Source organism: Crocodylus siamensis, chromosome 4, assembly GCF_052110815.1.
Source record: "Crocodylus siamensis isolate JL-2025a chromosome 4, ASM5211081v1, whole genome shotgun sequence".
NCBI lineage: Eukaryota > Metazoa > Chordata > Crocodylia > Crocodylidae > Crocodylus > Crocodylus siamensis.
The window spans coordinates 247,528,112-247,548,905 of record NC_143398.1 but is presented as its reverse complement, the minus strand read 5'-3'; the positions used below and the strand labels follow the sequence as shown (position 1 = coordinate 247,548,905).

Genomic DNA, 20,794 nt, shown 5'->3' with positions numbered 1-20,794 from the left:
ATGCCATGAACAAAGACTTCCCATGTCACCGATGGCACGCATGCCACAGGTTGGCTTCCTGGGTCTGACGGATTTAATAGCATTGGTTCAAGAACAGGCCGCTGCAGGGTCCTGTTCACAGTGACTTTCCCATCTCACTTCACCAGTTTTGCTGTTCGATGCGGGCTGCGCTGCCTGTGCAGAGCTGCCGGCATCTTGCCTGGTCTCGCAGGACTTGGCTGGATGCCTCTGAGGCCTGGCCAAACAGCTGCTCACACCAGTGCACTCGAGAGCCTCAGAAACCAAGTGTGACCAGACCTGTTTTCCGTAGGACTGTGTCAGTCAGTGTGAATCCGGCTGCCATGTCCTGCACCCACCTCTCTGTGACTCATGTCATGCACATGGTCGTTCTCCCTGGGCTGCTGCATTTGCCCTTTTAATATATCAGCAAGACGACAGCCAGGGACTTTCCAGCTGCTCCAAGCCTCGTTAAAAGTGGATTAATAGCTCCTTGGAAATGCCTTGGTTGCCTGTTTCCCAGCTACAAATGTCTCAACATTTCCTAGCTGCGTCCTCTTGGTCACTAGTGGCTCAGGGGCCTTTCGACCCCACTGAAGATAGGAAAGTATCACCCCACTCCCCTCATCTCGCCCCTGCATGTGAGCAGGGCAAAGTCCTCCTCCACTGGGCTAGGGTTAGTGACACCAATGTCCCTCTCCAACGCCGGACGTGTGCAGCTGCTACAACGCCGTCCTCTGCTGACTGCCGTCCTGCCGGAGGGGACCTTGTGTCCTCGCCGCGAGGAGCAAGCGCAGGGCGTCCTCGTGCTGAGGGAGGGCAGCCTGGCCCCTGCTTCGCTGCCAGCGATGTCCGCGCGCTCCGTGGTGCATCCTTCATCTTTGTGGCCAGGGGCATCCGTGTCGTCTGCTGCTGCCACGCTGGCACTTGACCGCGTTGAGGGGAGCTGCCAAGCCCTGACTCCAGTGCTGCGCCATGTCCAGGGCAGCGGTGTGTCTGCACCTGACCCCCACCGGCACGAATGGCACTGTAAGGCCTGCGTGGATGCGAGTACGAGCCCAGCTCTGGCCCTGGCCCCGGAGTTGGAGCTGGAGCCGAGCCCCGGCAGGCGGCCGGGGGAGCTGGGGTGGGGGAGCCGGCAGCCTGCTTCCCCCCCGCCCCTTTCTGCTCTGGCTCCAGGCAGGCCTGGCAGGGGCAAGGAGCCAGGGGAGCAAGCGGTGTAGGTTTGGCCCCCACCCCCACCACTGTTTTCCCCGCCATAGCAGCTGGAAGAATGAGTTTCAGACAACCTTCCACCGGTTAGATAATCTCCCTGGAAAGTTTGCGCACCTTTACAAATTTCCATGTAGGGGGTCTATTTAATTGCTGGGGGTCGTCTGAAATCAGAAGTCATGTTGCGCCCAGGTGAGCGCGGGCAGCTCGGCTCGGCTCTGGCATCCGCAGCGCTTGTGGCCGGGAGAGCCACGAGGCCATCACGGTTCTGGCCGCAGGGAGAAGAGCTTCGTCTCGGTGGCTTCGGCCAGTTGCCCCCCAGCTGCCTGCGGCACCCCCGAGATCTGGGATGGGGGAGACGAAGTCAGAGACCCTGGTCACAACCCCCTGCCGGGTGCCCCCGCGAGCCGAGCCACCCTCGCGTGGGAGCCATTGTCCGGCTGGGCCCTCTCCAGCGTTGTCCACCCTTGCGCAGGGGAAGGGCTGGCTGCTGGCAGCACCTTTCGCACCCCTCCTCCAGGCTGCAGGTGCTGGATCCTGCTGCTGGAGGAGGGAGCATGAGCATGAGCATCGCCTGGGCGCAGCCACCGGCCGGAGCCCAGGGCAGTGCCCCAGGCCGGCGGCGAGGTCCGGAGCCAGGGGAGGGTTTGGGGCTTCCCTCTTCCCCCTCCATCGTGTTGCGGGATGTCTGGACAGGCACCGAGGGCCAGCCCCTGCGTGCTGCACCCTCCAGCCCAGAGCAGGGAGACCCAAGCTTTGCCGCCGGTGCCGGGATCGCAGGACGGCTGCGCTGGATTCCCGTCCCCCTTGCTGCAGCATTGCACCAGGGCGCAGGATGGCGCCGTGGCCGGGCCAGCCCAGGGTTTCTCTCCACCCACGAGTGGGGAGTCGGACCCCGTGCAAGGCGAGGTGGGACTCGGCCGCGGCCCGGCTGCAGGTCAGCAGCTAAGAGCCGGCCGGGCCGGAGCTGGGGCAGCCGGACCTGCTGAGCCGAAATGGGGCTGAAGAGCACGAGAGCAGGCTGGGTGCGGCCTGGCCTGCCCGGGCTCTGAAGGAAGCCCCAGGGTTTGGGTTTCCTTTGCTCCTGCACATTTGCTGTTTGGCTGCGGGGACGAGGCTGCCCCAGATGCGATAACCGGACCAGGGACCTGAGCTCAGAGCGGAGCCGCCTGGCCTGGGGCCGACAGGAGCCGGGTCCCCCTCTCTTCCAGTGCCGCGGCAGGCGGTCCCCAGCGCCGGGGCGTGGGCAGGCCCCAGAGACCTGTTGCACCATGGACGAGAGCTGAGCCCATGGTCTCCAGCGTGGTGGGTGGGCTGGGATGGGCACAGGGCACCAAGGGCTGGAGGCCTGGCCAGGGAGTCAGTGCAGTGCTCGTGGGGCACGTCCGTGTTGGGAAGTGGCCTGGGGTTGCACTGAGCCCTGGCAGCACGTGGCCTGCGACCGCGCACCCCAGCCCTGCTCCCATCCCAGCCTTAGCTTCTCAGGGGTGGGGGAAGCAGCTGGTCCCTGCTGCAGGAGCCCCCTCCCCAACTGCCCCTTGCCATCCTAATTGCCAACTCATTGTCTGGCGCAAATCGTTAATGTCCTGGCTGCTTGCGTGGGCGTCCTTGAGGCTGCTTTCATCCCCAGTAACGAGGACGGCTCTAATTGAGGAAGGGCCGTGACCATGCCAGTGCCTCTTGGCCACCCTCGTGCTGGGAACGTGCTGCGCAAAGCCACGGCTCTGGGCTCTCCACTGTGCACAGCTGCCCTGTGACCACGGCCAGCACGCTCGGCAGGGATCGGACGCTCGCTCCCCTGTGCCACGCAAAAATGTGACGCTGCAATTGTGCTGCTTTAGGACACTGGAGACGTGCATGGAGCTTGCCTGCTCACCTCCGCCTGCTGAGGATCCAGGACAGCCACGTGTCACGTACCACGCGACACATGTGGCTTAAGTGGCTGTTTGTCCGCTGTCCATCTGCAGCAGAGCCCTGCCCTCCTGCTCTCGGGGTTGGGGGTCTGTCAGACTTGGTGACTGGCATGCCAGCGGGGGCCGCGGGGCTCCTGGGCTGCCGGGATGCTATGCTGGAAGCTGACTGTAACGGGCCCCTTTAGAGCAGGAAGGGACAGGGCAGGGAGCAGGGGGCGAGGGAGGAAGCGAGGCCGCATTGTCGGAGACCCCGAGAGGCCAGGCGCTGGCATGGGTGCGGGGGGCCGGATGCAGTGAGGACAGCCTGGGCTGCAGCTCTGTCCGGTGGCACAGGTGTACTTGTGGGGTGGGGGCGCAGGGGCCCACATGCGTGTGGCTGCCCCCGGGGCCGTGTGCTGGGCCAGGCTGAGCCAGCAGCAGGAACAAGGCCAGGTGCGGGGGGCCGAGGCGTCTGAGCTGGGGGTTGGGGGCTCCAACGCTCGGCGCCGTGCCCAGGGCTGGCAGCCCAGCACACCCAGTGCATCACTTGTGCTCCGTGGTCTGTGCTGGGACGGGCAGGGGCCTGACTGCGGCGAAGGAGCTGGGCATCCGCATTCACAGCAAACGCTTGGCACAGCTTAGTCGTGCAGGAGTCTGTGTCAGCCCAAATCGAGTCCCGGCGTTGCGTTCTCCGTGCACGGAAATGCACTCAGGGGTGCTTGGCCCCGCACAGCGTTGCCTCTGTGTGCATATGCACACGCGTGTCTGTGTATGCCTGAACGGGGGCCCCTGGGACTGCGGGTGAGCTGGAGCACAGCGTCTGGGAGCAGGCGGCCAGTGGCTGCTGCGCTGCGGATCTGGGGGCGCAGCACACTTCTGCCTCTGGTTCGGGCTGCTCTGGGCACGCTACCCGCACGCCCAAGGGGCCAGGGCTGACTGAGCCCTTGTGTGGGGACAGCATCACCCTTCGACGTGCCTTGACGTGGGGGTTGGAGCTGGTGCTGGTTTTGCAGGCTCGTGTGGTTTGCAGCTTGTGGGTGCCCGACGCAGCACGTGGTGTGTTGTGTGCTCGAGATGCGAGCAGGACTTCCTGTCACGTACGGCTGGGGCAGGAGGCAGGGAGCTGACGGGGAGCCCCCGGCAGCCTGGCGCAGCTGGTGCAGGGTGTGTTCAGTCCCCCACACCTGCTGCGGGGAGAAGCGGCGATGGTGCAGAGCTGCACGCGCTTGAGACTCCTCCGCGGCTGTCTGCAGACCCTGGGGGTCTCCTTCCTCCTCCCGCGCAGCTCTCCTTCCTTATCCCGAGCCGCTCGCACGGGGTCCTTGCTCGCGCAATTATAACTCGCATGACAGAACCAGCGAGTGACTTGAATCCTGTTGTTCGGCATCGCTCTGCGGTGCCAGGACGAGCTCCTCAGCGGCAGAAATCCCACTTGTGTTTCAGCAAAACAAGATAAGCCAAGGGGACGTGTCTTGCTTTTCCGGGCGCGGAGAGCTATTGCATCTCATTATGGACGGTGCCCGCAAACATTAGCGTTATTAAATTAGGTCCGCTCATTTCCTTTCAAGGTGAAACTGTTTTGTTGTAGATGCTTCTGGTTCTCCGTGTTTGTCCAGGACGAGATCCTAAGTCACCCTGAGAGCGCGACGGGCGGGGGATGGGGGAGGAGGGTCCTGAATTGTGCGGTCACGTTTGCCGATTCCTTGTCCCCAAACTGGCATTTCACTTTCTAAGTGTCCTGGTGGGAGTTTTCTTTCTGCAGGGCCTAGGAGAGGGGGAACGGGGCTGTGCTTGTGCTGGGTTCCCTAAAATTAGATCTCTGTGTCCCAAATGGGAGGTGGGGGCCTGCCCTGCCGGGATGGGCCGTCCTTCTGGGTCTCCCTCGTGCGCTGCCTGCGACTGTCTAGCTGCTTCTCTGCGTGTTCGTGCGGACCGGGCCTCTCTCTGCTGCCGGCCCCTCCACGCGGCCGGGAGAGTTTGTGCTAACGTGGGAGCGGGGCTGGAAGGGACGTCGCCAGGCCACCGCCAGTGCAGCCCCTGCCCAGGGCAGGATCGTCCCTGTGCCACTGGCCCGGCCACGGTTTGTTCCTGCACGTCTCCGGGGACGGGGAGTCGGCCCACCGCTTCTCCAGGGGCCTGTTGCAGCACTCGGCGGCAGAAAGTGCCCCCTTGTCTCCCACCTGCATTTCCTCTGCTGCCGCTTGAGGGCCCTGGTCCTAGTCCCGTCCCCTCTGGCCTCGAGGACCAGCATCACGCTCGGCTCCCTGCGCCGTGGGGTGCGGCGGGGCGGGAAGTAGAAGCCGGAGGGAGGAAGAGGGGCCTGGAGACTGCAGCTGGGCTGGAGCTGGGGGGGCAACGTCATCCCTTGCAGGCTGCATATGGCTTGCAAGCCGCCAGTTTGACAGCCCTGATCTCGTCTGTATTTCCACGACAATGTTGTGTCAGAAGCCTTGCTGAAGTGAAGGTGCATCACATCCGTGGCTTGCCCGTCCGCACAACCAGGCACTGAATCGGTGACTTGCCTCGGTGAATCCATGCTGCCTGTTCCCAGTCACACGTTCTCCTCCAGCCGCTTCCCAACAGCCTCCCTGAGCCGCTGCTCCGGCCTCTTGCCAGCAATCCCTGCATCCTCCTCCTTCCCTTTCCTGGAGCCCGGTGCTGTGTGAGCCCTTTTCCAGTTGTCTGGGGCCTTGACTGAGGGCTGCTAGTGGCTCTGAAATTACCCCAGCCTGTTCCTTCGGTCCCCTCGGGTGCCTCCCATCCAGTCCTGCCATGCTGAAAACATCCCGCTTCTGTATGTAATCCCGAACCTGTCCTGCTTTTACTCTAGGCTGTTTGTCTTCCCTGTCTTTGCTGCCAGCTGTGCTCGTCATCTGGTAGCTGCCCCTATTTGTGAAGCATCAAATACTCCAGCCTTCTCTGCATCATCTGTGACATGCTTATTTGAAGCAATTTTTTAACTCTCATGGCATTTTTGAGGAAGCCTTTTGCCTCAGCTGAGCTGCAGCCTTGGAGATATTGTTGCACGTTCAGTCTATTTGCTGTGTCCAGAAACCATAGATGACTTGCAGGTGTTTTCCAGGTCCACCTGTTCCCTCACCAGCGCGGGCGAGGACAAGGCCGTCATCACGACAGCTTAGCCGGTCACAAGTGTTTGTAGCTGGTCAGCGCTGTGGTCTGACCTGGGATACAAGCTCTGGGCTCACATGTGTGAGAACAGAAAACACCCAGAGAGCAAAAAACCTGCCACAATAAACATGCTCTGCAAAGAGAGGAGCTGCAAAATCAACAAATACGAAGAGCTGGGGGCTGCAACAGCCCTGAGCTCGGGCAATTTGCAACTCCGTCCAGGGTGGATGACTCGTTGAGGCGCTAGCGCTTTGTGAACAAGGGGGACCCGGGGTTGTGCTTCAGCAAATGTCTGCAGCAGAAGCTTCACCTCTCCTGACACCACTTCTGCTTTTCTGAGAGTTTTTCTTGATGAAGCAATTTCTCGTTAGGGCAGTGCCCGGCTGCTGTGACCACATACTTCAAAGCAAGCGTGAGAGAGGCAGAACAAAGTGTTTTTTGGTTGAAAGGCTACAGACCATCACTAAGCAGAAAGCACATCTGTTTAAACCCTCTCTGTTTTCTAAACCAAGAGCATTTCACTTTAATAGATGGTTTTAAGTTGTGTTCTGAGCTGGACTCCTCTGCGCTGGACAAGTAGGAGCCCAGGCCTGGCACAGCAGGCAGGAGGCTGCAGAGCCACAAATCCTGCTGCTTCCAGCTTGTTTACGACGCTCAGAGAAGCTTAAAAACCAGGCAGCGTGCGGCGCTGCGTGCTGCGCCGGAGTGGGGATATATATAAACGCAAGGACTAGCCACCGCCGCTTGCTGATGCCTCCTTTGTGTTAATTGATATTTTAAGGCATAAATACAGGAAGGAGAAGAGACAGGAATCAAGCATTTGGTTTAATGCACCGTGGCTGGCTGAGCTTGCCGTGCCCCCTTCCCAGCGGACGACTCGGGCAGAAACTGGCCCCTTCCCCTTCATGGCTTCGGGGCTGGGTTTCGCGTGTCCCTTCCCCGAGCAGGGAGAAGCAGTGAAGCGTCTTTCCTCCTCCGGGAGGGAAGCGCCCTCCCCACGGTGCCTGTTTCCAAAAAGGACCTGGTTCCTTGCGCAGGGCTGCACTGCGTGGCTTGGTGGTGCCCGAGGACCTGTGGCCTTGCACGATGCATCCTGTGGCCTCCGATCCAGCTCGAGCCGACCCCCGTGAGAAGATTCCCCGTGACCGCCCCGGGAGCCGGGGGGCTGTTGCTTGCTACGGCAGCGCTGCGTGGGAGGCTGCGTTTCACACCTAATCAACAGTAGGGCTGTGCGACGCTTCGGACCCTGCTTCAGATGTTTCGGTGTCTGAAGCAGCATGTCCGGATCGAAGCGACGGCTTCTTGCGGCTTTCCAAAGTGGTTTGGAAAAGCTTTGGCGCCGCCTCGGAGAGCCAGCCACAGGGTATAATGGGGAACCAATGAAGTATCTATAACTTGGTTGTTTTTTGTCTGATTTGAATGAAAATTGCAGGGGTGGTAGCCTCTGCTGTGTGCATGGATCCTACCATGTTTCAAGAAGATCTGTGTAGGGGTTTGGGGGGAACTGCACCCCAAATTCATGAAAGCAAAACTTCTGTCACGTGTAAGTGTTACACCACAGGGGGGTGAAAACTGCCGGGGGGAGTGGCCCCTGGTGAGGCCATGGAGCCTGCCAAGTTTCAAGAAGATGTGTGCAGGGGCTTGGGGGTTTGCGCCTCAACCTGCTGACAGGCAAAACTCCTTGAAACTTGGCAGGCTTCATGCTCTCAGTGGGGGCTACCACCCCTGCAAGTTTCATGCAAATCAGAGAAAAAACAACCAAGTTATAGCTATTTAATTGATCCCCCATTATACCCTATGGCCGGATCTCCGAGGCAGCTCCGCTTCGGCCGCATCGAAGCAGGACCCGGTCCCGAGCACCAGATCGGCTCGCGGGCATCCGAAGCGGCCGGATCGAATAGCTGCCGACTCGCACTGGCCTAGTAAACATCTTTTGGTCCACCACTTCACTTCTTGACCAAACAGGAAATGGTTTTCCTCTGGGTGGACTAAACCTGGGTCTGCTCAAGCAGGGTTCAATCCTGCGAGGGTCCGAGCGCTCGGATCCCGATGCAGCCTGGCGCATGAGCCGTACGTGGGCAGGGTCCCGCTGGCTGGAGCTCCGGTGTGGTCGCCGGCCGGTCATGGGCGTGTCGAGTTCCTGTGATCCCCTAGTCTGCGGGGCAGGGCCAGCCGGCCCTCGGGACCCTGCGCAGTAGCGACATGAGCTCTGCAGGAAGAGAAGAGCAGCATGCATGGGCTGGCCAGACCTCTCCTGCCTCATCCGGGCTTGGTCCAGGAGTGGCAGAGAACGGATGTCACTGCAAGAACAAGCGGGACCGCGGGGGCGGCCGGAGATCCCCTCTGGCCACGTCCCACGCCGCCACAGATGGCGCCTTGCCTGGTGCTGTCCCCAGCTCTGGGAGCCTGGGTCTGTGCACAGGAGCCAGAGGAGAGCGAGACATGGCAGGCTTCCCGGGCACCTTTTCCATGCTTGAGCAAGATGGGGAGGCAGAAGAGGCTACAGGTGAACGAGCAGAGGTGCCCTGGCTCTCCCTTGCTTTGGCCCATGGCACGTTCCTGGGTGCTTCGTGTGACAAGGGGGTCGTGCGGTTCTGGCCTCTCTCAGGAGCAGGGGTGCTCTAGCAAGTGTAATTGGGTGATGCACTAGTGTGTGTAACTGGGAAGTGCGGATGTAGCCGTGATAATACAGGAAATGTCCAAGAGGCAAAGGGTGCTTGCAATCTCTGTTACTGGGCCAGCTGTAGAGCTGCTGGATGGGCATCTGGTGCCCTTATCAAGCACAGGCCAAGCAAAGCAGCTGGGAGACGGACAACTCTATATAAATGCAAACCGTCTGCCTGGAGGAGTGGCAGAGAGCTGTGGATTAGGAGTGAAGAGGTTTCAGCAGGGGCGGCTAGAAAGTGCAGTAGAAGAGGCAGCCTTGTGAGAGCATCCACGCAGGAAGGGCGAAGGTAGCTATGACTTACAGACTCCTCGCCACGCTTCCCCAGGGCCAGGCTGCTGTGCCAAGGGCCCAGCTCTGCCGTGCTCTCCCGGCAGCACCGGGGCACTGCTGTTCCACTCCCCGGCTTCCCCGCTCCTCTCCCTTATTGCACTGCCATCTGAGCAGGATCTCCAGGTTTATGAGGCTTTGCTAACGCTAGTATCCCAGGCACCTGGTTGCTATGGCTTTATTGCATTTAGCTGACGCAGCTGTAAGTACTTTTACTACTGAATTTTATTGCCCAAATGCTCCAAGCACTGTTTCAGCTCGTGCTTGCATCTCCCGAGTGTTTACAACTGACTGTAAATCACTGCGCTTAAAGACCTGCAAGATGACCTTGTTGTAGGTCTTGCATGGGCCTAAGGCCTATCTGTGCCAACCCTTTAAACTGCGAGCCCTCAGTCAGGTCAGCTCCCCGCCTGCGCGTCTATCTGCTTATCTTGCCTGACCTTATCTCTGCTAGACACGTCCCGAAGCTGCACCGAGATGGGCGACGTGACTGGCTTCCCGATATCTGCCGGCTGCAACTTGCTCTACAAGAGCAGATGGAAGAGGTGGGGGAGAGGGCACCTCACCTCCTGGACAGCGCTGGCTTGTACACGCCTTGGCCACAGGACCACGGATGCTGCATGAGGCTCTGCTTAGCAAAACTGGATGTGGGGCACCGGTGGACACCTGTGGCTGACCTCCAGCTCTCACCCGAGCGCACAGAAGCTGCCCCTCACCTTGTCCATCATGTGGAGGAAATTACCTGGGTTACTGTGGCTGGGCAGTGCTTGTAGGGCAGTGCATGTCAGCGCCAGGATTCATCGAAGTTTCTCTCATAACAATAACACCAGAGCTACAAAAGTCAAGCCTCCAGCACGTGCCGATTTAATACTGATCTCCTCCCGAGAGACACTGAGCAGGATTAGAAGCCGTCTCGTTACCATTGATCACATCCGCTCTGTGCAAAGGGAACGGCATGTGCCAGCGGGGCATGTGCAGGGTTTTAATGTAGGACCTGCTGTACAGGGGGGACACCGGTGCATCCGCCTCTCCCTGTGATACCGGGTGGATGCTGGGGGGGGCATTTATAGGGCACACCCTGCCTGCTCTGTCCTCCCTGCCTCCCCCTGCCCAGCCCCAGCCTGCAGAGGATGAGGGAGCCCAAATTTGGAGGCTGGAGCCCTAACCAGGCTGTTGTCCCCCCACAAACCAACCTGTCTTCACTGAGGTTGTCCAAGCCTCTTTGGACCCTTGTGGCAGGGAGTGGGGCTGAGCCTCCCTGGCTCCATCGCACGGGGCTCCCTGCGGCTCCCGGGGACCGGAGAGGTGGGGGAGGAAGCTGGGGCAGGGGCCACAAGTGCAGGGGTGATGGGGGACTGCAGCCAGGAGCTCAAGCTGCAGCTCCCAGCCTCCTTCCCCCTGGCACCCCCCACTCCTGCCACCCACCCTGGCCAGCTCCCAGGGCCCAGTGCTCGAGTGGCTCTTGCACCCCCCCCACACCACCCACATACACCCCGCTACCCCCAACACAATATTCAAGAGTAAGACTTTATTTTCAGCTATGATGCAATCACCTCTATATACATAACTCAAACACGCATAAATCAGGAAAAACATATTTAAAAAAAATAAAATTAAAATGGAGATGTTTAGCAGGAGATCTTTGATTTTTCAGATATGATTTGCTTTTTATCTGTGCTCTGTTAAAACGAAAGATATTGTGTGCAGCCCTTGACATGATGGGTTTGGTGCTGTTCTCCAGGACCTCCGATGCCCCTGAAGCCCCCGCTGCTCGTTCGAGGACGATGGGGCAGGTTGTTAGGGGGTCACATCCCCTTGCTGCCGGGCAGGCCGTGTCTGTGCCTCGTGGCCGAGTGGGCGGGCAGACGTCTGGGCCCTGGGGCAGCCAAGCGCCGTGAGGGAGGCCCTGCGGAGCGGCAGCGTTTCCCCTTCTGGACCCTCTGCTCCTGGGCACTCGCTGTTCTCGCCGACTATCATCAAATGCTGCTGCTACTAGTCAGGGCACGTCTGGAGGGACTGGATGTGTTCAAATCAGCTGGTCCGGACAATCTCCACCCCCGAGCGCTGAGGGAATTGGCGGAGGTCATTGCGGGGCCCCCGGCACGGCTGTACGAGCACTCGTGGGGCTCTGGAGTGGGGCCAGAGGGCTGGGAGAGGCCAGCGTGGTCCCCATCTTCAAAAAGGGGAGGAAGGAGGACCCGGGAGACTACAGGCCAGTCAGTCTTACCTCGATCCTGGGCAAGCTGTTTGAGAGAGTTATCCTGGCGCATGTCCACGAGGGGCCGGGGGGGAGATTATGCTCAGGGGCAACCAGCACGGGTTTGTTAGCCGCAGGTCCTGTCAGACCAACGTGGTGGCTTCTACGACCAGGTCACCAAATCCTTAGACTCAGGGGTAGCAGCGGACATAGTCTCCCTGGACTTCCGGAAGGCTTTTGACACTGTCTCTCACCCCGTTCTCATTCAGAAACTGGGGGGCTGTGGTGTCGACACCCCCACAGTCAATGGGTCACCAACTGGCTGGAGGGCCGCACCCAGAGAGCGGTGGTGGACGGGTCATTTTCGACCTGGAGGGATGTGGGCAGTGGGGTCCCGCAGGGCTCGGTCCTCGGGCCCGCACTGTTCAACATCTTCATCAGTGACTTGGACGAGGGGGTAAAAAGCACCCTGTTCAAATTTGCTGATGACACTAAGATGTTGGGGGCTGTGGGCACGCTAGAAGGGAGGAACAGGCTGCAATCGGACCTAGACAGGTTACAGGGGTGGGCGGATGAGAACAGGATGAGATTCAACACTGACAAGTGCAAGGTGCTGCACCTGGGGAGGAAGAGCCAGCACCATACCTACAGGCTGGGGAGCTCCCTTCTCGTCAGTACAGAGGCAGAAAAGGATCTTGGAGTCATCATTGATGCCAAGATGAACCTGGGGCCGGCAACGCGGTCAGGAAGGCCGACCGCACCCTGTCGTGCATCCACAGGTGCATCTCGAGCAGGTCCAGGGAGGTGATCCTCCCCCTCTATGCGGCACTGGTCAGGCTGCAGCTGGAGTCCTGCATCCAGTTCTGGGCGCCGCACTTCAGGAGGGATGTGGACAGCATGGAGAGGGTCCAGAGGAGGCCACTCGCATGATCGGGGGCAGCAGGGCAGGCCCTACGAGGAGAGGCGACGGGACCTGAACCTGTTCAGCCTCCACAAGAGAAGGCTGAGGGGGATCTAGTGGCCTGTTACAAACTAGTCAGGGGGGACCAGCAGGCGTTGGGGGAGTCCCTGTTTCCCCAAGCACTGCCAGGAGTGACCAGGAATAATGGTCACAAGCTGGCAAAGGGGAGATTCAGGCTAGACATCAGGAGGCGCGACTTCACAGTCAGGGCGGCTAGGGTCTGGAACCAACTTCCAAGGGAAGTGGTGCTGGCTCCTACCCTGGGGGTGTTTAAGAGGAGGCTGGATGTACACCTTGCTGGGGTCGTTTGAAACTATGAAACTATAAATCTATAATTAGGAGAGACCCAAAACCTTGCTGGGGAGTCTCCATCCTGGGAGGTTTTGAAGACTCTCTCAACAAAGTCTTGTCTGGGATGATGTAGTTGGGGCTGGTCCTGCTTGGAGCAGGGGGCTGGACTAGATGGAACCTCTTCAGCTCCCATCCAACCCTCATTTTCTTATGATTCAATGATTTTAGGTCTCCTTCATTATTAATATCTTATTAATTAACATTTGATGATTGAAGGCCTTGCTTTAATTCCACACTTGAGTGTGATAACCACGATTGCGGCTGGATAGCGCATGGGGAAGCACTGCACGACTGACTCCTCCCGAGGACGGATTCTGTTACGGGCCTGCTGCACCCGGCATCCCGCTCCTTGCAGCCAGCAGGTCCAGCACCTTGTCGAGTTCATCCATCGTCTGCGTCAGGCCAGCAATTGCCTCCCGGATCTTGGCCGCCAGCTCTGTCCTGGCGCCCCTGTGGAGCTCTACGGCATCCTTCACCGTGAAGAAGATGTCCAGTGCCAGGGTGACGGCAGTCACGGCGTGCAGGGCGGCTCCTGCAAATCTTGCCACTCGCCCGGCGCTGGCCAGCAGCGCGCTGGCTCTGACTATCTGCGCGGTGTTGTTAGCGGCCCGTCCGGTTCCTCCCCACACTGCAAACAGCAGCCTCAGTTCTTCGCAGAGCTCTTGTTCGCAGTTGCCAATGGTCTTCACGTAGTCCTGGATGGGTTCCAGCTCATCCTGGCACTGCTTTAGGATCTCTTGTACCTCTCCCTTCTTGACTTTCCTCTTCACGATGTCGGTGGTGGTGGCTGCCGCGCTGGTCAGGCCGCCTGCCAGGGAGACGCCGAGCCCCGTGAGGGACACGATCAGCGATGCCCCGAAGGTCACGGGGGCGAGGCAGAGCCCCACGATGGTGGTGATCCCACCTGCGATGCCCACCGCCCCTCCAGTAATGTTTGCTATCGTGGCGCCCCTGTGAACCTCGTCCACGGCATCAGCGATTGCCTGAAGCGCTGCTATGTGCTGCTGCAGGTTGTCCCGGGCCAAGAGCAGCTTCTGCCTCAGCTCTTCCATAGTGTTCATCCCAGCTGGTTTGCTAAAGGAGAAAAGAGTGGAAAAGGGGGAATTATTTCCTGGGTCTGAGCTGCTGGTGCTGGTGCGACGTCTGCCCGGCAGTGACTTCCTCCTGTCCTGGGGGGTCCGTTGTGAGTATGTCTCGTGTGGGCAAATGCCCCTGGATTAGCTTGGGGCCAGGCTGTGGCAGGGCAGCGGTGCATCTGCAGGGCCTGGATCCTGCCTCCAGCCCCAACCAGGCACAGGTGAGTCGGGGCAGGTGAAAGCCCCAGGGGCAGCTCTGGCCCGCCCAGCAGGTGTTTCTGCCCCCTCAGCTGTGAGCCTTGCCTGTGGCCGGAACCCACGGGCTGCTTCCCTCCCAGAAGACTTCACCCCCCCTTAACCACGGGCTTGTCCGTCCCCGCAGCCCGGGTGATCCCGACCCTGGGTCCCTGGTTCACAGGGCAGATGCCCTGGTATCATGGTGAGGTGATCCCTGGGGATCGGGAAAGAGGGAGGGTCCATTCGGAGGCAGCTGATCCCCTGCATCTGTAACAGGTTTTGTTTCTTTCCCGTTCAACAGTGGCTGTTGCCCCACAAACCCCAAAAATATTCCAGAGACCGGGCTGGGAGCAGAGTCGGACAAGGCTGTCGCTGAGGGGGACGAGAGGATCCAAGAGCTAGGAGCTGGCAGCGACGGACAGAGGCGCAGCTGGCTGCGCTGGGGCGGGGGCTGCCCAACGCTGGAGAGCGAGACAGGGCCGATCCCTGCACCCGTCGCAGGAGCCCTCCTGCTGCCCCGCTCAACCCGTGCCTGGAGCTAGAGAGGAGGGAGGACCCGGGCAACTATAGGCCCGTCAGTCTTACCTCAATACTAGGGAAACTCTTTGAGAAGATCATCAAGGAGCACATCTGCGATGGGCCGGCTTCAGGGATGATGCTCAAGGGCAACCAGCACGGTGTCATTAGGGGCAGCTCATGTCAGACCAACCTGATTGCCTTTTATGATCAGGTCACAAAGGCAATGGATGCAGGTGTCGCTGTGGATATAGTCTTTCTGGACTTCAGCAAGGCCTTTGACACCGTCTCCCACCCCATCCTCATTAAAAAACTAGGTGACTGTGGCTTTGGTGCCTACACAGTCAGATGGATTGCAGATTGGCTGAAGGGTCGCACTCAGAGGGTGGTGGTGGATGGGTCATATTCAACCTGGGGGGAAGTGGGCAGCGGAGTCCCCCAGGGCTCAGTCCTTGGGCCCGCGCTGTTCAATTTCTTTATCAACTATTTGGACGATGGGGTGAAAAGCAACCTGTTTAAATTCGCTGATGATACCAAAATTTGGCGTGAGGTGAGCACGCTAGTAGGGAGGGAACGACTGCAGCAAGACCTGGATAGGTTACAGGAGTGGGCTAACAAAAACAGGATGCGTTTCAACACTGACAAGTGCAGGGTGCTGCACGTGAGCAGTAGTGACCAGCAGCACACTTATAAGATGGGAAACTCCCTTCCTGAGAGCAGGGAGGCAGAAAGGGATCTTGGAGTCATTATTGAACATGGGCCGACAATGCGAGGTCATGGTTGGCAGGGCCATCCGCACCTTGTCATGCATCCGCAGATGCATCTTGAGCAGGTCCAGGGAGGTGATCCTCCCCCTCTACGCGGCACTGGTCAGGCCGCAGCTGGAGTCCTGCGTCCAGTTCTGGGCGCCGCACTGCAGGAGGGATGTGGACAACATGGAGAGGGTCCAGAGGAGGCCACTCGCATGATCGGGGGCGACAGGGCAGGCCCTACGGGGAGAGGCGACGGGACCTGAACCTGTTCAGCCTCCACAAGAGAAGGCTGAGGGGGGACCTGGTGACCGTCTATAAACTCACTGGGAGGGGACCAGAAGGGTTTGGGAGAGACCTTGTTTCCCTGAGCGCCCCCCCAAATAACAAGGAATAACGGCCACAAGTTGTTGGAGAGGAGGTTTAGATCAGACATCTGTAAGAACGACTTCACGGTCAGGGCGGCTAGGATCTGCAACCAACTTCCAAGGGAAGTGGTGCTGGCTCCTACCCTGGGGGGCTTTAAGAGGAGGCTTGGTGCCTGTGGCAGGAAGCCACCTTTGTTTCTCCCCAAAATCTCTGCCCTGTGACAATGTGATTAGATGGGCCAGCACAGAGGAGTCACACCTCAGCTGGTCTCTTTAGGTAACCTGAGCTGGCTGCAGTCCTGAGGGAGGGGGAACCTGCTCCCTCTGCCCACAGGACTGGCATCAGCCACCTGGGTGAGGGGCATCTACCTGGTGGGCTGGAGTCTGTCCAGTAACTAGTGATGTATTTCCACTGGACCAGGTGAACGAGGTCACAGGGGCTATATTTCATAGATTTCATAGATTTCATAGACATTCGGGCTGGAAGGGACCTCGGGAGATCATCGAGTCCAGCCCCCTGCCCAAAGGGCAGGAAGTCAGCTGGGGTCACAGGTTCCCAGCAAGATAAGCATCCAATTTACTTTTGAAGGTGTTCAATGTAGGTGCTTGAACCACCTCCGCTGGCAGACTGTTCCAGACCTTGGGGGCTCGGACAGTAAAGAAATTCTTCCTTATGTCCAGCCTGAAATGGTCTTGCAGGAGGTTGTGACCGTCCGACCTCGTCATCCCTTGGGGCGCTCTGGTGAACAGACGTTCCCCCAGATCCTGGTGGTCACTCCTGATAAACTTATAGCTGGCCACCAGATCACCCCTGAGCCTGCGCTTTTCCAGGCTAGAGACCCCCATGGCTCTCAGCCTGTCATCATAAGGTCTGTTTTCCTGACCTCTGATCATGCGCGTGGCTCTCCTCTGGACTCTCTCAAGCTTCTCCACATCCTTTTTGAATTGTGGAGCCCAAAACTGGATGCAGATATAAGTTAAGACTGCCCAGGATGGGGGGGCAGCAGCCATGCGGGGGACTCAGAGGAGCTTTACCATCTGAAACTGGCTCTCTCCCCCAAAACTCACGAGCTAGAAACGGCCTGCCTCCAGAGTGAAACCTCGCCTGCCTTTGAAAGATGCTTGTGAATAAGCTACTTGAGATCTGGGTAGATATCTAACTGGCAGTAACGCAGATGCGTGATCAAAAGGCTACTGCAGCCACACTGTTTGCTCTTTAGGATTTCTAAGTTATTGCTCAATCCTGTACCCTAGTTTACCCTACCCCTTGTAATCAATACAGTTCTCCTTTTTGACTGGTGTGGGAGACTTATTGAGGAGTGGGTTTAAATTATGCCCAAGAGACCCCTTAGGTCTGCGGACTGAGAGAGACTTTCCTTTTTGGCCCCCGACTTGGGGAAGTGCCCAAGAGCCTGTACTGGGTTGAGTACCCGTAGGACTTTAGGCCTGTGTTTCCCCGAGGACACAGGGCCGAGATAGTCCCTTCTTGGGGTGGTGGCAGCTACGTTACCCGCAGGCTAGCGCGTGTGCTCTGGGAAGGGGGTCGGCTGGACGCGAGGTGCCCCGGGGAGGCGCTCGGGGCCAGGAAGGTGGGGCGGGGGGAGCTCAACCCAGGAGCGCCCCCTACTGGCCCGCCACAATGCCTACATGGCGGCACTCATTTGAGTCCAGTTTTTCTCCCGCCCAGGCGGGGGGTCGGACTTGAAGATCTACAAGGTCCCTTCGACCCCACTTCTGTGATTCTATGATTTCAGCTGACTCGGAGGAGCAGCAGGCCAGGTCCCACGGGGAGACAGACGGATGCAGGGATGGGCGACCCGTGTGGGAGTGGCCTGGGCAGCCTGTGTGTGGCACGTGGCAGACAGGGGAGGGGGCAGCAGCACAGATAGGGCAGGGGGCAGAAAGCAGAGCGGTGGATCAGGCAGGAAGGGTGCTCGAGGAGAGTGTAGGGCTTATTTTGTGACCCACCTGCCAGAAAAGTTGGCATCCACTGGGATAAATGAAAGGGGCGCAGGAGGCCTGGTGGTTTCTAATGGGCAGGGGTGGCCACCCTGCAGCACGGGCAGCCTCGCCACATTGGGGAGGGGGAAGACGGGGCCGGGAGCAGAAAGCAGAGCAGCTGATCAGGCAGGGAGGAGAATCAGGTGCGTGTGGGTTGCTTCGTGGCACACCTGGGAAGGTGAAGCGTGTGTTAGGGATGAGAAGGAGGGCTCTGCTGAGCGTGCCGGTCAGGGAGGGCCCGCGGCCAGGGGCCGGCTTGCGCTGTGGTGTTGACGGCGAGGGAACAGCTCGATGCCACTCGGCCTCCGTCCTCAGTGAAAATAAGAAACCTGGAAGCAGGCGGCCACCCGAAGCCGTACGGCCAGCGTGGGGGGAGGTGTTGCGACAGCCGAGCAGGCCGTCGGGGGCTTCTCATTTGGTCTGAAGGGATGCAAGTCGCCTCGGCCTGACCAACTTCAGCGGGCAGGGAAGGAGTTGGCAGAGCGGGTCTCGGAGCCCGTGGCGGTCACGGGGACTGTGTGAGCTGGCTCCTAGCCTGGTGCAGGGAGCCATTGTTCAGGCCCAAGGAAACTGCCCCATTTGGTAGTTACTGCTATTTCTCCCCGCTCGTCTGCCCGTGGTGCAGGGGGCAGGGCTCAGCCCCTCTCACACCGTGCCCCTCTCCCTGGCTCGGGCCCTGCAGGCGTGCGTGGTGTGTTTGTCACACGTGGCCTGGGTGTGGGTCCACTTCCTAGCAGGGATTTGGGGGAAACTCGTGGGGCAGCTGCTTCCACACCCACCGCTGGGAAGGGGCAGCCCAGGGGCCAACCCGAGCCCCAACTCACCCAAAGCCGATTTGCTTGCTCCCCATCTCACTGCAGCGGGGCACGGGCAGGACAGCAAGCGCGTGGGGACGTCGGCAGAGGCCGGAGCTGCTGTGGTCCCTTCCCAGAGCGGCTGGAGACGGCTCTCCTGCTGCGCCTCTTTTATGCACCTGATCTTTTCATGCCTTGCTGCCCAGCCCAGCTTTGCGGTGGGGGCCTGGGAGTGGCAGGTGCTTTTGGTTTCTGATTACTGGAAAAGCAAACTGGTCATGGGGAACGGCAGCAGTTTGGTAGACGAGGGCCTGTGAGGTGCCGGCTGTAGCCTGGACAGACCCGCAGCCAGAGGCTGGCTGTGGCCCGAGCCGACGGGCCCTGGCTGCAGAGCAGGACGTCTGCTGGAGGGGATGGTCCCAGCCTTGGAAACGGGGCTGGGGGGTCACTCCTGGGGCTTGGGCTTTGGCAGCTCGTTGACAGAGGTCTGGTCTGGCGGTGGCCTCCTGCAAGCACCGGGCAGCCTCGAGCGTGCCAGTCCTTGTGCCGCCCGAGTTGTGCTGGCTTTGTGTTCACCTCTAAGCGCGATGGGGCCTAGCCCCAGAGAAGGTCCCTGGGAGGGGCCGCGGGGGTCTCGCTTGGGACCCTGTGCATGCGGCTGAGATGGGGTTCAGGGTCCTGGATTCACAGCGTAAACCCAGAGACCCTAGCTGGGAAACCGGCACGTCACAAGCGTCCTAGATGGCTGCAGCCTTTGCAGCAGCAGAATCGCTCTGGGGTTTTCCCAGAGAAGCCGGGGAAAGCCCAGAGCCGGCATTTTCCAGGGGGTCCTTCGGCCTGAACAGGGAAAGGAGCGCTGGACTCGAGGGCCCGGTCCTCTCGGATTCTGTGTCCCTTGGAAAAAGCCGAGCCAGTGCGAGCGGGGGTAGGGCCGGAGCAGAGACCCCGCGCTCCCGCGGCTGTGGCGGGGCAGCGGTGGGGCGCGCCCCCCGCCCCGGTGCTTGTGGCTGTGGGGAGGGGAGGGGATGAGCCTGCCAGTCCTGCGTTGCTCGGCGAACGGTCGGCATTGATCTGTCTGGGCTCCCTCTCCCAGGCCTGGGCAGCAGGAACACCCCGCGGCTGTTTGTTTGCTGTGTCCAGGGGAACGAATGGGAGGCTCGGTGCTTTCCCTGCCAGGATCCAGCTCGGACCTGCTCGACTCACCCGGCGCTTTGTCCTTCTCCCCGTGCCAATGCCCCAGCAATGGCCTCAGCTCGGCAACGCCGTGGGGCCTGGAGGAGCCGAAGCCTCGGTCGGATCCATCTCCTACGCCATCAGCCTGCTCGCAGACGAAGCTCCCGGCATGCAGCCGCCCCGCCCTTGGCAGAGGGCCCTGGCTAGAGGGTCTTGCCCCTCCGCTTAGGGTCAGCCGGACACCGCGCTGGGGAAAGAAGGAATTTCTCCCCCTCGATATGGACTGGGGGCGTTTGCCTTCCTCTGCAGTGGGACACGGCCTCTGCCTGGGGTCTCCTGAGCATTTACTGACATCGTTTCAGGACATGGGCCGTCCTGGGGCAGAGCGGGGCTGTTGTGGGGGAGCCGCGCCGGGCGCCGGAGAACAGCGCAGGGCTGAGGGGGGCCAGTTCCACAGAGACCCCAGGCCGGCCCGGCCCGGGCCATGGGTCCTGCCCCTGGGAACCGTCCTGTGTCTCCAGACAGGACACCGCACCACACGGTGCCACATGACAGAGCCTGGCTGCCCCCAGGTGCCTTCTCTCCCGCCCAGAGCCTTGTCCCGCCAGGGCTAGGTCAGGGGATGAGTCCTGCTTGGAGGTGCTGCAGGGAGCCCCTGGTCCTCAAGTCTGGCTGGGGGTCTCTCTTGCAGGCTCCGTGGGGCAGGTGGGCGGGTTCTCGCCTTGGGGCAGCTCCTCCTTGGGGATGGCTGGGCACGCGCAGGTTGCGCTGGACCAAGGCCCTGTGGGGGCTGGAGGCGCCAAGACCCCTCCGGCTCTGCCTGTGGCGCTGGCTGTAATATGCTGGGCACTGGCACGGCTTGCGTGGGGGGCTTTGGTGACACTTAATGGCCTGTGCCGCAGAGCGGATGGCGGTGCCGGCGTCCCCGCTCGTCTATGAAATCTCAGTGCAATCTACAAAATGAGCCAAGTTTTAGCTAATTTGGTTCGGCTATTTCCCAGCGTGCACATCTGGTGCCTCGCCAGGAGGCCTGGAGAAGCACCCAGGAGCTTCCTGGCTTTGTTAACGAGCGCAGAACCCAAATGGCCAAACCACAGTTGTCGGCGCCTCTCAAGTTCTGCTCTGGGCTGAGCCCAGCGTCAGAAA

General features: G+C 60.1%; 1 protein-coding gene across 1 annotated transcript; it reads right to left on the bottom strand.

Annotated features, from left to right (window-relative positions):
* Positions 1-10,738: 10,738 nt before the first annotated feature.
* On the bottom strand, positions 10,739-20,756 carry LOC149867823 (apolipoprotein L1-like). Its single transcript, XM_090046227.1, has 2 exons — positions 18,506-20,756; positions 10,739-13,808 (listed from the first exon to the last, which is right to left on the bottom strand). Exons 1-2 carry the CDS (start codon positions 18,529-18,531, stop codon positions 13,052-13,054), a joined length of 783 nt encoding a protein of 260 aa, XP_089902353.1. The 5' UTR covers positions 18,532-20,756; the 3' UTR covers positions 10,739-13,051.
* Positions 20,757-20,794: the final 38 nt, after the last annotated feature.

What these genes read in the sequence shown, in the direction of transcription:
- LOC149867823 (XM_090046227.1), bottom strand. Translation starts at nt 18,531, where the DNA reads ATGGGGAGCAAGCAAATCGGCTTTGG. An exon ending in AGCAAGCAAATCGGCTTTGG is followed by an intron (nt 13,809 to 18,505) that starts GTGAGTTGGGGC and finishes TTTCTCCTTTAG; the next exon opens with CAAACCAGCTGGGATGAACA.